The 14,562-nt window shown below is 37.6% G+C and overlaps 1 protein-coding gene across 1 annotated transcript in view; it reads right to left on the bottom strand.

Moving 5' to 3' along the window:
• LOC119660733 (Down syndrome cell adhesion molecule-like protein Dscam2) overlaps positions 1-14,562 on the bottom strand; it is a 29,465-nt gene that overhangs the window by 3,668 nt on the left and 11,235 nt on the right. The window contains 18 exon segments of the mRNA XM_038069398.1: positions 321-396; positions 764-1,351; positions 1,532-1,802; positions 1,858-2,036; positions 2,088-2,366; positions 2,420-2,568; positions 2,629-2,912; positions 3,198-4,129; positions 4,190-4,648; positions 4,704-4,886; positions 4,948-5,067; positions 6,393-6,749; positions 8,070-8,228; positions 8,642-8,752; positions 8,834-8,993; positions 9,517-9,653; positions 11,012-11,216; positions 11,302-11,536. Of these exon segments, the coding sequence (XP_037925326.1) occupies positions 321-396; positions 764-1,351; positions 1,532-1,802; positions 1,858-2,036; positions 2,088-2,366; positions 2,420-2,568; positions 2,629-2,912; positions 3,198-4,129; positions 4,190-4,648; positions 4,704-4,886; positions 4,948-5,067; positions 6,393-6,749; positions 8,070-8,228; positions 8,642-8,752; positions 8,834-8,993; positions 9,517-9,653; positions 11,012-11,216; positions 11,302-11,536 (4,884 nt within the window).

Below are 14,562 nucleotides of genomic sequence, written 5' to 3'. Positions count from 1 at the left end.
ATTTCTAACACGGTTATAAACAGTACAAAACAGTAAAACAGAAGCATTCAGTCATGCTCACATACTAGGAGACATTTGATGTGAAAATAATAACCATTTGAACGAGTAGAACAACAGCCAACATAGTAATATGAAATAAAATAATGAAAAATTAGATGTTGGCCTTCCCAAAGCAAATCCTTTCAAAATTTAATGAGTACGTGCAAACTAACAGGCAGGACTAAAGCACTTATTCAATTTTAATGTCCTTAAATCTGAATTTCAAAAGATTAAGTAAATAGTATTTAACATAGAAGAACTCGAGTAAAAAATATACTAACTTACTATGAAGAGGTGGTCTTGCGAAAACTGATAGCCGCTCCTTGTTAGGGTTACTCGCAGGACTGTGAGCGTGATCTACGTAGATTAGTATAAATATATTTTTATTAGATAGAATAAGGAAAAAAATGTCTAATTTTATCTTTTATTTCATAGTTTTATTGTAATTTCATAAGAGACCTCGCTGTTCTGGGGATTAGGGTTTTATTACGGCGTAGTGTCTCTATACATAATCTTTTTTTAAGAATTAAAACATCTATGATGGGTTTGATTAGCTGTTCGTTATTAGAAGACAGTTTTTAAAGGACCGCACTTGCAATCGCGAACGTTTTTGTTAATCTGGAATCGTAAATTGCCAGGACTACTTTGTTTCTTCCATAAAATCGCAGAAAAGCGAGGTCTAAGTATATAGTTTGAATATTTCATTCATGCATGATGCACATACTTGAAAAATTTAATAACTCGGGATCGTCCAAGTGCCCGGTTGATTCAGTACGACTAGCTGTTCCAACCACGCCGGTACCACCACCACTTCCCCTTTCACTTAAATCGCTATCTGAATTTAAGCTGTCATATTCCTCGGATTCTGATTTGATTGTTTTCGATTTGCGACGATTGCGTTTTTCTGTACTAATGTTAGTTGAAGGCGGAGGAGCAGAATTGACACTTGGTGGACGCAAGATCTTCAAAGTTGCTGCAGTACTACCAGTACTTAATGTACTATCTCTGGAATCGTAAACCAGACCTTTTCGTGGTCCACGATTTCCTGAATTGCTAGACTGATTCTCATGATCTGGAAGATGAAATGTTGCGTAGGGGTAAATATCTTCTGAGTACTCGGGGATTCGTTCGAGACCAGACTCCGAATCGCGTGGTGATTGTTGCGCAGACAATTTGCGAACTGTTGCGTAAAATTGCTCGCGATGTGGTTGTCCTTGTTGCTGTGAATGATGGGAATCGGATAGCTGAGGATTTTTTGAATCTAAAACGTTGGTACGAGTCAGATCATTACGCCCAAATATTAATCGGGGGTCTGAAAAGATATGAGGTTTGATCACGTCTTCCTGCGCATTGGCAGACGTCACTATAGTATGGCGCCATGTTGGATGATCCTTTGTTACATAAGGAATCCAACTATTTCGTCCTTCCAAACAATAGTATATTTTGAGTGAATCAACGAATGGCGAATCTAAGATTAATTTCGGGTACTTACAATTCTTCAAACAAAAACATATCCCAATAGTGGAAAATACGATGACAAAAGATATAACAATGAAGATGGCGAAAAGATGAGGATCAGCTAAAAACGATTTGCTATTCCTCATAAAGTTATCACCTCCATCCACTCCTGCGTTCATAACAAATCCCGTCACTGTTAAAGTTTCAAAATAATATTCTGCTATCGTTGTTCCAGCATTATTATGAGCTGTTATTCGCAGATTATAGGCTGACGCGGGTTCCAAATCGCCTATTGTATATCTGGCCTATTTAGAAACCACGATTATTAAAATACAAATGAAAGATTATTTTGAGGATTACCTGGGCTGCAACGTTGCTTGACACCACAATCCAGTCAGTATTGAGACCCGGTCTCCTAAATTCTATTGAAAAAAATAATATAGGACATCCCCCGTCTTGCCAAGAAGCGAGTTCTAATAAAACGGAGGTAATATTTGATCTAATCAAATGATTCTTTCGAGGCGATACGGGCTTATCACCTGTAATTGTTGCAATAAGTAAATTTATACTTCTAACTAGAGTAAGTTTACCCTTAGTTTTCGCTGTTTCTACGTTACTGAATGGTCCTGTACCAATTTTGTTGAATGCTGATATTGTAAACTGATACCGTGTACCACACTGAAAATTTTCAAAGAGATATGCATTAAAACGTCGGTCGATCTGAAGTTCTTGCCAGTCTGCGAATTCTTGGCGATATTGAAGAATAAATCCCTTAAGTGGCGCCCCACCACTGTCACTAATGCGCCATTGAAGTGATATGGAATATATAGTAGTCGCAACCACCAGTAGCTCAGGTGCTGATGGTGGTACTGAAATACGTCGAATATGATCTAGATGTCCACGAAAAAATAAGAGTAACTACCTTGAACAAACAGTTGGAATGTTATATGATCCGAACCCAAAGGATTGCGTACTGTACAAGAGTAGTTGCCCTCATGGTGCCTTTGGACATTACGCAAAGTGAGGGTGTTTTCATCGTTGACTTCTAATCTGTACTTCAATTTATTGGACCTTATATTTATAGAGTGGAAGTATGAATAGAATGGTATAAAATTATAATTTTTGATTTACTTTTGATTAAGGACTTTCCAATCAGCTGTGGCCTTGGGGCTTCCCACATATACGCAGGGAAGATTGACGTCGATACGCCAACTTACGCTTAAGGTTTGACCAAAGGATATAATGGCCGCTGGTATGGTTCGGCTAGATGTTAACTTAATCGCTGCTGTTTTCGGCCCTGGTCCTGTTCGAGTTGATGCGATTACCCATGCTTCGTAGATTTCATGCAACGATAAATCTTTAATCTCAAAGTAGCTATTGTGTGCTGGAGTATCGTACTGGATTTTGCTGTTGCCCTAAATGAAATACTTGTATTAGTATTTAACAAAATATAATGATTGAATGAGCATGCAGGAATGATTCATTCTATGTATATGGGCGGTGCAGTTTTGCAATAATTTGATAACAGGCTGAGCTTTAAAATGGACTCATTGATAGACTATTGCCCAGAAAAGTCCATTCTAATGCCATGTGAGGGTAAACGGAGCTTTAGAATGACGCTTAGAGTAGACTGTTTCAATTTGCTCGCTACAATTACTACAATTTAGAATCATTTCCGCAGCATATGCTTCATACTCTACATTTACAGAATTGATATCCTTGCCGAGAGTTCTAATATAAATGGTATATTTAGTGATAATCCCGTTTGGTCGACGTGGCGGCAACCAGCTGATAATAGCTGACGTTTCAGAGGTTGGTACGGCCTTAAGCCTTTCTGGCGCCCCCGGGGTAGTCTCTTCAGTTATACAGTTAATTGTGGGACTAGCAACTCCATCCCCAGCATGAGTAAATGCTAGAACTTGAATACTATAGTTAGTAAAGGGCTCCAGGTTGAATAGGACAGTGGTTAACAAGGTTGTAACCTTGGTTTCGCGCTTTCCGTAGTCGATATCGATATTGGCCGGCTCAAAGAGAATTTTGTATCCTTGAATTATGCCGTGATGATTATTTTTCGGTGGTTCAAACCATGATATGTTAATACTTTGAGATGACTGCGATTTACAGGAAACTCGTTCTGGTGGCGCACTAGGTGTATCTTCTAAAGTGTGTGCCAATACCGTATCACTAGGTGGACCATCCCCTTTAATATTATAGGCAGCAACCGTCACAGCATATTGTGTATACTTGTCCAATCCAGTTAGCCGAAAATCATTCATTCCATCGCCACCTGGGATTCCGATCCTTGTATAATTATATGAAGGATCTGGGGTATTATGCTTTTGGTATCCGATCGTATAACCTAAAAGTTCACCATGCCACAACTCGCGTTCAGGGGGACGCCATGTAATTAGTAATTCTTGTGGTGCTATCGGTTTAACGATGACCATTTGCGGTTTGCCTCCAGGAACCTCGGCATCAGTTTGCACATGCAATATTTCACTAGCAGCACTTCTTCCTAAGTTATTTTCTGCAAATAACCGGAAGTGGTAGCTCACAGCAGGTTTTAGGTTGTTGACTTGTGCGGTTGTGCTATTTCCAGGTAAAATTAGCTTATTGTGCTCATGCCAACCGTCTATGAGTTTGATAAAAAGGAATCAGATAACATTTCTAAAAAAATAGGCATCCTACCCACCTTGTGCCTCTTTATATTGTAGAATGTATCCTGAGATTTTTTGTAATCTACTATGATGGGATTGTAATCCTATCATGCTTTGATCGTTTGGGCTCCACCCTACAGTAATTGATCGGCTACTTAGTTCGATGCAATGAAAGTTTCTTGGGAAATTTGGAGGTTCATCAATTTGAAGATGAATTGCAGCGTGATCGTGTCCATAGGCATTGGAAGCCACACACGAATATTCGCCACGATCTGAAAGCGATGTTTGTACAAGGGTAAGTTCAGACTCTATACCACGATCAATAGGCGAATTTCTTAGATGATAACGAATGTCATATGTTGGATCAATACGATTTCCTTTAGCACGCCATGAAACATCTAGCGGTTCGTCCCCATGAACAATACATTTTAAGGTAACACGGTTTCCTCGTCGCACAGATTCATTTTGACTGAAAACGGTCACATGAGGCCCAACTAGAATATGAGGCGAAAATAGGAAAGGCTTCAGTCAGATTATCTTATCACTCACCATGTACTGTTAACTTTATTAGTTTACTTAATCCAGCACCGATGCCGTTACTTGCTTGACATAGAAAGTAAGCTTCATGCTCACGAGCAACTTGCTGTATAACAAGGGATCCATTTTCATAAGTTTCAATCCCAGAGTTATCAGATGCATAATTCAGTTCCCGATACTCGTTAGTTTGTTCGCCTGAAATTATGAAATCATCTTAAATCTCGTCCTTCGATTAGATATTCATATTATTACTTACCTATCGCTTGTTTCCATTGAACTTTTGGGTGCGGGAAACCATCAGCCTTGCACATAATCACAATCGAATTGCCCAAGACCGCACTTTGATCTTGTGGCTCAATAACCCAACGGGGTGGGACTGCATTTAATGCGACAATTGGGTTAACTCATTGAAGGAAATAGCTCTTAAAATTCAAGTATTTAAACAAAACATACAACACACAAATTTACATCACCATTTACATCGTCGGTACAATGCCAAAACCGCCAATATGAAGAAGTAGCGGAAAACATAATCGAATACAGTCCACTATTAATATGTAGATATACGCCAGAAGTAATCCCTCGTAAGAGTTCCGTAAAGAAAAAGAAAGGAGAATATAGGAGCAGGTTTACTTGGTATGAATCCCACATTCTGCTAAAATCTGGTATGGTAGCCTCTTGAATGCGTCCTCCTCCAATCATAAACAAGTCCGGAAACCGAAATGCCGGCGATACTAACATACAAAGTTTTAGATTGCGCTAAATTTGAACAAAAGCGACAACTTCGACCTATAACAACTTTGCTAGTAACGTGCGATTTCCACCAAGGAGAGGAACCCAGTTAATTGCCGTCAGGACTGAGTTCAGACCTTCGAAGCTAGACTTACGAAAGTTAAACTTGATAGACTTGCGTGCGACAGGGAAGTCGAGTCGGGATATCTGATCATCGAACTCGAGAGCAGGATGAATTTTGCACTCCACGTAAGATAATGTTACTCACTAAATTTCGTATCAATAATCGACCAGTGTATAATCGACCGATTTTAATATGATTTTGCTTTACACAAAGCCTTAAAAAAATAACTAAGAAAAGATTCGCAGACATTGAACCAATTTTAGATAAAGTCTTAAAAATAGAGTTGAAAAATGTTGAATGATGACTGTAAGGATCTCAGAGACAAAAAGTGAGTTAATTAATGCGGTTTTAGCGTTGTGTCGACGATATATTGATATAATACAATTGTTTTTATAATAGACGAACTTGTAGCAACCACTAAATGCTATCAAACATGCAGAGTTCAGAAATAGTTGTAATAAAGTAATTCAAATAGAATTGTCAGGAATATTGAACATAGTAACTTCGAATTGGTTTCTCAATGCACTAGTCTGAAAATTCCGTAATATCGCCATCGGTTATCTCACTTTTAACCAATTTTAACTGGTGCAATTGTTTTCAATATATTGAAAGTATTCTTCTGTAGAAGATATTTACTTCAAAGGAAGCAGCGTAGGGTTAGCTGTTTCTGAGAAATGACATGATAAATTGTAACACCTTGGCTTGATAAAACTAGAATACAAGTATATATGCCATATTTATATTATTCAGTGCATAGTTGGTGTATATATTAAGTGCGTATAAAATTTATCCAAAGTGCAGGTGCGTGACGTTCAGAGAGATGCATATGGAATGGTTGTACGAACCAGCTACTGACAGGAAGGCAGTATAATCAACAGTCCCCGCTCGATTAGTTATTAAACATGTATAGTTCCCATTATGTTTTGATGTAACATTATGGATGGATAGAATGCTCGAGTATGGTGGGTAGTCATTAATTGTGATGGTGTGATCACTTCCCATTGTTTCTTCACCAATGACAACATTGCCGCCATCCTTGCGACCAATGCTATCACGATTCTGTCCCACTTGAATTAAATGACCATCACGCATCCATGTTATATTAAACGGTTGGTCACCTTGACTACTTGAGCACATGAGTTGTGTTCTCATCCCTTCTGTTATATCATCTTCAAAATTGAATGGTGCTACACGTGGTGGAACTGAAAGTAAAACAGGAAGAAACTCATCCTGGTCTCAAAGTTTAATAAATATAGATATGCTGATTACATTGCTGGCAAACTTCTTTTTCGAATCCATTTCTCAAATAATGGTTGACTGAATGATTGACTATTGAAACAACAAAAAATACATCAGAAAAAAATTCCATGCAAAAATCTACCTCACAACTGCATGCAATAATATGGATACATCTGATTCCCTTTTTACGCGACATATACGAAATGTTAACTCGTGTTAAATTAAATTTGTGTAAAAAGAGAATTAGGTGTATCCTGATATCCAAGCCAATGAAAAATAGACATATTACGGTGCTGGCCGTTTACTTTGTCCGGCAGTCTTTCAAAACGAACTTTGATAAATTTTTCTGATGAATAATAATGGCGATGCTTTAAGTTGATAATTAATAAAGCGCTGATGAGTTTTTGTATCATAAAAATCAAATAAATAAGGTGCTTTAGTTGCGCGGCTAATAATATCCTAAATTTGGGCATAAGTTCGCGTGCAATTGCGTTTAATGAACTGATGGCATACTTCTATAGATATAGGGTAGGGACTTCTATGCATGCTAATTTGAAGAAACTTTGGGAACTTCCGAGTATACCGTTCACTCTCAACTGCGCCGAATGAGTTACTACGGCTGCATCATTTTGTACGCGGCAGGTATATGTGCCACTCTGTGCTCTGGACACTTTCGTTATGCTAAGAGCACTTGTGAATTCATCATTTTGACGAATTATTATGCGACCATCATTGGTGATCCCATTATCCTTTTCGTCTTCAGAAACTGCAACAGTGGTTCCACTACCACTATGTTTCATTGTATTAGCAGAATGGGAGTCCGTAATTAAATTAGATTTTAATGATGACGACCCCGTAAGAATAGGCTGATTGTCCTTCAGCCACGTAAACATTAATGGAAGGTCACCAGTGACCACTACACATTGAATGCTGGTCCTATCACCAACATTCAAATCGCGTGCAAATGAGAACGGAGTAATTTTTGGCGGTACTATGAAATTATACAATATATATATATGCGTCACATAACAGCAAATGCAATTTTATATTAGACGTGCATATTACAAATAAATTCATGTTTTATTATTGGTGCATTTCCGTGATTTTTTTGTGGTGATCCATCAAATTATTACCATTAGTGTGCAGTGCAAAAAAACACAACATTGTAGAATAAATGAGAGTAAATTTTAAGGAAATTTCATTTAATATTTATGTTTATATTTTTTTATATATAATTTGGAGGAGTTTATTACATGAATATTGCTATTTTTATTGGTATTTACCTAAGACTTTCACGTCAACTGCCCTCTGGGAAGTATGATTGTGCTTATTTCGAGCAATGCACGAATAGGTACCTTGATCAGCCGCGCGTTGAACATTTTCCATAGAAAGGGTACCATTATAGACCCGCTGTCACATATTTGTTGGCAAGCGTACATTGTCTGGTTTTAATTAACAAATCATTGAGAAGGAAGTGATAAATATAGTAAAAACTGGCAATCAAATATACAGGGCGCCCCGTTTATAGTGGTACAAATTTTAATGGTGGATTTTACCACTTATTTTAAGGAAAATTCGTCCATGGGATAGGCACTCCATCTTTTACCGTTACAGAGTTATATCGTTTTTCCTGAATAGTGTTAAAAGGCTTGACCTTTCCAAGAAAATCACAATTTCTCACTTCCTCAATCCCAGATTTGATATCATTTTCGGGAACTACATAAAATTTCTAGTAGTATCCACCATTAAAATTTGTACCATCATAAACAGGACACCCTATATACTGAGCACCTATTGTTAGGTTACTTTTCTCCTTTATATTAAGGAAGGAAACAATGACCGAAATTGCGCCTACCTTTTTCCCAAACAATATTTTCAATGGGATAGCCTGCAACAGGGCATTTGATAGTTAACGATTTGCCTGCTACTGCTGAAATTGGTAACATTGGACGCACATATGGCATGCCTACATTTTTTAGAGAAAGAAAATATGGAAAATGACAGAATTACTTTTTTTTTTTTAAATTTAATTAAAATATACTTTTACCATAAATATTTAAACGGGCTGAATGTGTGACACTGCCTGCTCTTGACTTAGCTGAACATTCATATTCTCCGCCGTCCTCTGATTTAACTGCCGAAATATTCACATGGCTTATGACATCGCCAAACATTGTCACATACTGACCAATCATCAGACGATCATTCTGTTTTTTTGAAATAGTAGTTTTATCGATTGACGAAGGATATTTTCGTGGGAAGAAGCATGCATCGAAAACGAGACTGTGTTAAAATGACGAAGATGTCACTTTGTAAAAAATAATACAGAATAGAGCAATATTATATTCGATTATAGCGACGACAATTTGTTTATGTATTTTTCTGTATAATTTCTTATCTCTTGGTGAGAGATCCTTAAAGATTAAAAAAAAAGAATCCATTGCAATCTATTGGCTGCCTCAAATTATTCTGAATAATTTTTTTCGGGGCCATTTTTCCATTAAACGAAATTTATTTAAAATAAATGCATATTCAATTTTGCTCCAATATTTTCAGCTCATACAATATATCAAAACAATTAAATCTTTCCACTGTGAGCAATAGTTATGGAAACAAAAATAGGCCCTATATGAAAATAACTCGTTATATATCTTTGTTCATAGGATGTGTGCCGATATTTTGTATTGCATCATAATCTTTATATTTCATTATAAATTATAAATTATTCACATTTGGCAAGGGAAAACCGTCTAAATTCCAAGTAATTTGTGGTGTTGGATTTCCAGTTGCGCTGCATTTCAGGGAAACCGATGGTCCGGGCTGCATTGTTTGCTCGATGAATTTGTATACCAGTTGTGGAGCAACTTCTGAAAATATTAATTAAAAAAAAAAACACAAGAAGAATTTGAATGAAAAGGCAGCATCAGTGATGAAACAAGTTTGAAACCGGAAGCTCGGTGTTTCAGGTTTTGTAGATTTTTTTTGTGTAAGAATATTTGGTGCTCAGAGGTAACCCTGTCGCCCCCCTTCGAATCTGTTGCTGCTATTAGTAGCTGGAGAGAGAGTGTGTCCTGAGTGCTTTCCGTAGGTGTGATACTCCGTGGAAACGAACAGCTATTATCAGAAGAAAAAGATCTCAAAGGACCTTGACGTGTTAAGTGGAGTTCTTCAGGGTTGTATTTTGTCGTTGATATTACTTCTTCCTGTATTCAGTGACGTTCTTCATGCTGCCTTGGCTGGAGAAAGGGATCTTTCCTTGTTGCTATGTGGGAGTAGCATATGGAAACTGACCACCAATACTACTCGAAAGTTCCAAGCCTTCAACACATTCCTGCAACTTGTCATCGGGGTACGCTAGCCTGATACAATTTCGAACGAAGAACTTCGCCTGCGCCCAGGCCAGTTACCCGTGGACAATGTGATCAGAAGGCGGCAGCGGCAGTAGGTAGACCACATTTTAAGTAAGGGGCACCACCTCATTGCTGGCTATGCCTTGCAATGAAATTCATAATCCCAAGACCCAACGACACATGGCACAAAAGAATAGATTTGGGGTGCAAGCGTCTCGTGACTTCCTGGGGGAATTGTAGAGAACCGTGTAAGATGGTGCGTAGGCTCCATTAAGAAGAGATAATAATAATAATAATCTTTGGCGCGGCAATCTATTCCGATTTTTTCCAGATTTTTCGGCTGGGTAGTTTCTTAAAATGCATTCTCCAAATAAATACTATATTTCACCCCTCCGTTAACAACTTATGCCTGTACTAGCACTTGCTTCAGAAAGTACTATGATAATTGAGATGTTCCACTGCATTTCATTTGAATTTTCAGTTAAATTCCCTAGCTTTGTACAAATGTATCTGTTCATGTGTAAGAGGGCATGTATTTTGATAGAATGCTGGGGAGGAGGTTTGACGTTCTTACTAAGTTCCCCCCCAAAAAAATAATATTCACAGGCAAGGGTTTTGACTGAAGTACCATAAAACAAACAAAGCTCTAAAAATTTATTTGGGAATTTCAATCTAAATGTGTATCGTGGCAACCCTGTCGATATATGTATAGTGTAGAGTGACTTTATTGCTCTTCAGTACAGAGGCATAGTACACTGGCATAGTATCTATTTAATTTCAATCAGATATAAAAATACTGTTCCATCACTTCTGTGCGCAATTCTTCGCAATGTCGCTTGAAATAATGTACTCTATCAAAGAATTTGTATATTTACCACCAAGTCGCAGTTCTGCTGTTCCCTGTGTTGAATCGTGTTCATTTTTAACAAAGCACTGATACATGCCCTTATCTTCCTTCGTAATTGATGTAATTTTCACGGATGCCTGGTCAAAAAGACGAACTCGCGACCCCGTTCGCAACGGTTGTCCATCCTTTAGCCACCAGATTTTATTTTGTGGAAAGCCGGAGGTAGTGCATGTCTAAACATTCAGAAATGGAAAAAAAAGTAGAAGATATTTTTCAAGTTGTTTTCAAACTCCATGGGTTGCTTTGAAGGTTGCTTACTAAATCCGCCGATTTGCCTAAATCTACTGTTTGCCTTGAGGGTTGAATATGTGCGGAGAGCGAAGATATAACTGATACTTTAACTTCCAAAGTTTCGCTGCCTTCACTATTAGTCGCTGTACAAAAGTAGGTGCCACTGTCTATACTTTTCACGGATGGAATTACCAGTGAACCATGGCGAATGGTTGCACGTCCTGTTTTTAGCGGGGAATCACCATCTTCTCTTTGGAACCAACTGAAATTGAATTGCATGCGCTCGTAAATGCGGAGGAAATTAAAATGAATAAAGTAAAGAAAAAGTGAATGCCAGTAAAGTACACATCTCTTTGGTGAAAAAATAGTAACCAAGAGCTTTAATAGGTGTATGACTCATTAAAACGCTTATTCATGTAAAGAAAGGTAACCATGATTCCAACCTTTGTAGCTGAGATGCTTCTTTATAAAAGCTCAACTTCAATTTTCCCCTAATGGTGAAGGTTTCCGCCTTGGGAAAAGCCATTATACTTGCATCGAAAGTATCAAATGTAACATTCTGTATACATGGAGGAACATTCACATACTAGTGACGGGCTTAGCAGTAGCTGGTTGATTAGTACGTCAATGTTAATATTTGCATTGCGATAACCATTTCAAAATCTAGTGCAATTGATGTAATTAACATAACAATGGAACCGAATCTGTAAAATGTGGGATTTCCTACGATTGTAGAGTGCCAACGTTTTTCAAAAACTTATGCAATTTTTTCAAATAGCGCGTTTTTTTAAATATAAGCATTTTTTATAGTGTTAACTTTGCACTCACTACTTCCAAACGAATCCACATTTCCCATTTTTTAGGCGATATTCTAAACTCAAAATATTGTGGCAACCAATATCGATTAAAAATCAGTCTTTGATTCCATGTCATAATTGTGGTTACTACAAGCGTTATATTTGTAGAAAATCAACCCGAATGCAACACGAAGCCATCGGTGTCCTGACAAACATCAGCGAAATCACCAATCAGACGTGGAAGGTACCAAGGTGTTTCTTTAAGCCCGCTGTGGGCTGGTTTGGATTAGTATCTGCTATCCCATATTTTGGATGAAGGAAAGTATTGTTTCCAAGTCAAACATGGTGTACTGTCCAAATGCACAATAAGTCATTAAATGACGTTAATTTTTCTAGAATTGTTAGCCTAGCTATCCCCGAAAACGCTGCAGAAATTTCAAAGCAAAATTCGTGGTCCTTTAGATTTTTCGTGTTTTTCACGAAACTGCATATTGAAAATCTGCATTAAGGTGCATCTCGAAACTTGACATCACTGTAGGCTGGTTTCCGCTATGGATCCTCCTACATAAACTGAATCAACACCCTTCGGATTATTTTAGAAGAGTGTGTGGATTTCAGATCTTTGCTTCACTTGCTCCTCATTGATTTCGAGATAGCTTTCGTCATCGTGAACAGAGGTATATCTGGCCAGTTCTAGGCAGGACGGGCATTCCGGAGAAGTTAGTAGCTATTATTAGAGCAATATATTACAACGCAAAATGTTACGTACCCCAATGAAGTAAAATCTCAGCGGAATTTGACCTTCATAGCAGCTATAACCTGTCAACTCAATTATGTACAGGAAAGGCATTTTAACATTTATTCGCTATGAAGGACCACGTGTTAACAGGCAGGAGTTATTTGTGGGCCTGGATTTGTTGGTTTTGCTAATGTGCCACTCCTTGAACTCATCCCAACAACCTTCGTACTTTCTTTCAGCTAAAGATACTTGCTGTAAACGATACGCTGAGATTCACCAGCTGTTCAGATTTACTTTCTATCTTTTTGTTGCGGCGAGTCTTTGCCTTTTCAGATAGTACTACGAAGAGATTTGCCTTAAAGTATATTTTTGTTCCACGTTATGTTTAGTAATTTATTATAGTTGAAAATTGAAAAATATCACAAATTTAAAATATGATTCCTTCGAGCTTTAATGTTCAGATTTCCCTTAACCCTTCTCAACTGAAGTAGATAACATTTATTGATTTTTTCTAGGAGAAAGTGGAGCAGAATCTCCCGAATGTTATCCTCAATTATTACTTGGGCTTTCAAACGTTTCCGTGTATTGTTTTCGGTTCCATTAAAATATTTTGTTCGTGGTTTATTTTCACAGGATTTTTTTTCATAATCGATAACTATTTCCATCATTTTCTAAAGACCAGCGGAAATATTACCAAAGAGCTGCTTTCAGTAATATTATGGAGGGGGATATGCCTTTGAATTTTACTTCGCCTTCAGTTAATTCTGTCAGTACTGCCGATATCACTGTTAATTTGGAATTTTTCGCTTTGATAAGCAAATACCTTTCTTTCAGTGTGCTCGTGTTTGCAATAAAGATATTTACATAACTGAAGTTTCACTGGATTTTGCTAATGATATTGTATATGCTTATTATCCCTTTGTCATTTCTTTTCGCTTCCCAAGAAGTAATTTTCTACACAATACATTTTTCATACCGAAGTGGGTAAATATTTTCTTGCATCCTGGGTCATTTTCCTCTACCGAAAAGCTTTTCATGTTGCTTTCCTTTTTCTTGTTATTGTTGATTCATTGTTGCCGCACATTTATGCCAGGGGTAGATATCATATCGGGGTTTTGAGTTTTCGATGTATATTTTACAGACTCTTATTCGAAACTTCAGTTGCTGCTAGATAAAAGATTATCCATTGCAATCACTGCAAAACTTCACTGGCAAATTTTCGACATTTCCATTCTCCACATTCAATGCTGTCCCCCGCATCGTTTCGTCAAAAGCTTTTTTTCCGCTCATCCTTGTTTGTCCATATCTTTGAATTGTGAGGGTTCTCTTGTCCCTTTTCTCATGGCATTCTTCCTTGAAGAGTAGTGCAACGTTCATCCGATAAATCCCTATAGATACCTTCTCTCACTTTTGTTTCGCATACCAAATACATAAATGCCATGTGGAAAATATCAACATGCATCATTTTCCCATTTAATGAGCAGTGTAAAACTGAAAGGAGGGCTTTTTTCTTGAGGCAGGTGGGCTAAATTTCCCTAGCATTCTAATACTTAAAACGTTTTATAGTAAATGAATTTTAGGGCGTTGGTATCGTGACAGTCTGAGGATGGATGAGATACTCAGTCGTGAAAATAAGTTCTCTTAGATGAAAACGGAGGGGAACCCGCTACATAAAATTGAGATGCGTATATAGTGACGGAAAAAAACGTGCTCAAGGCCCTCAAAGATGTATTTTGTTAAAAAGATTTTGGA

Source organism: Hermetia illucens, chromosome 7 (assembly GCF_905115235.1).
Source record: "Hermetia illucens chromosome 7, iHerIll2.2.curated.20191125, whole genome shotgun sequence".
In the NCBI taxonomy this organism is placed as follows: domain Eukaryota; kingdom Metazoa; phylum Arthropoda; class Insecta; order Diptera; family Stratiomyidae; genus Hermetia; species Hermetia illucens.
This window is presented reverse-complemented; position numbering and strand designations above follow the sequence as displayed.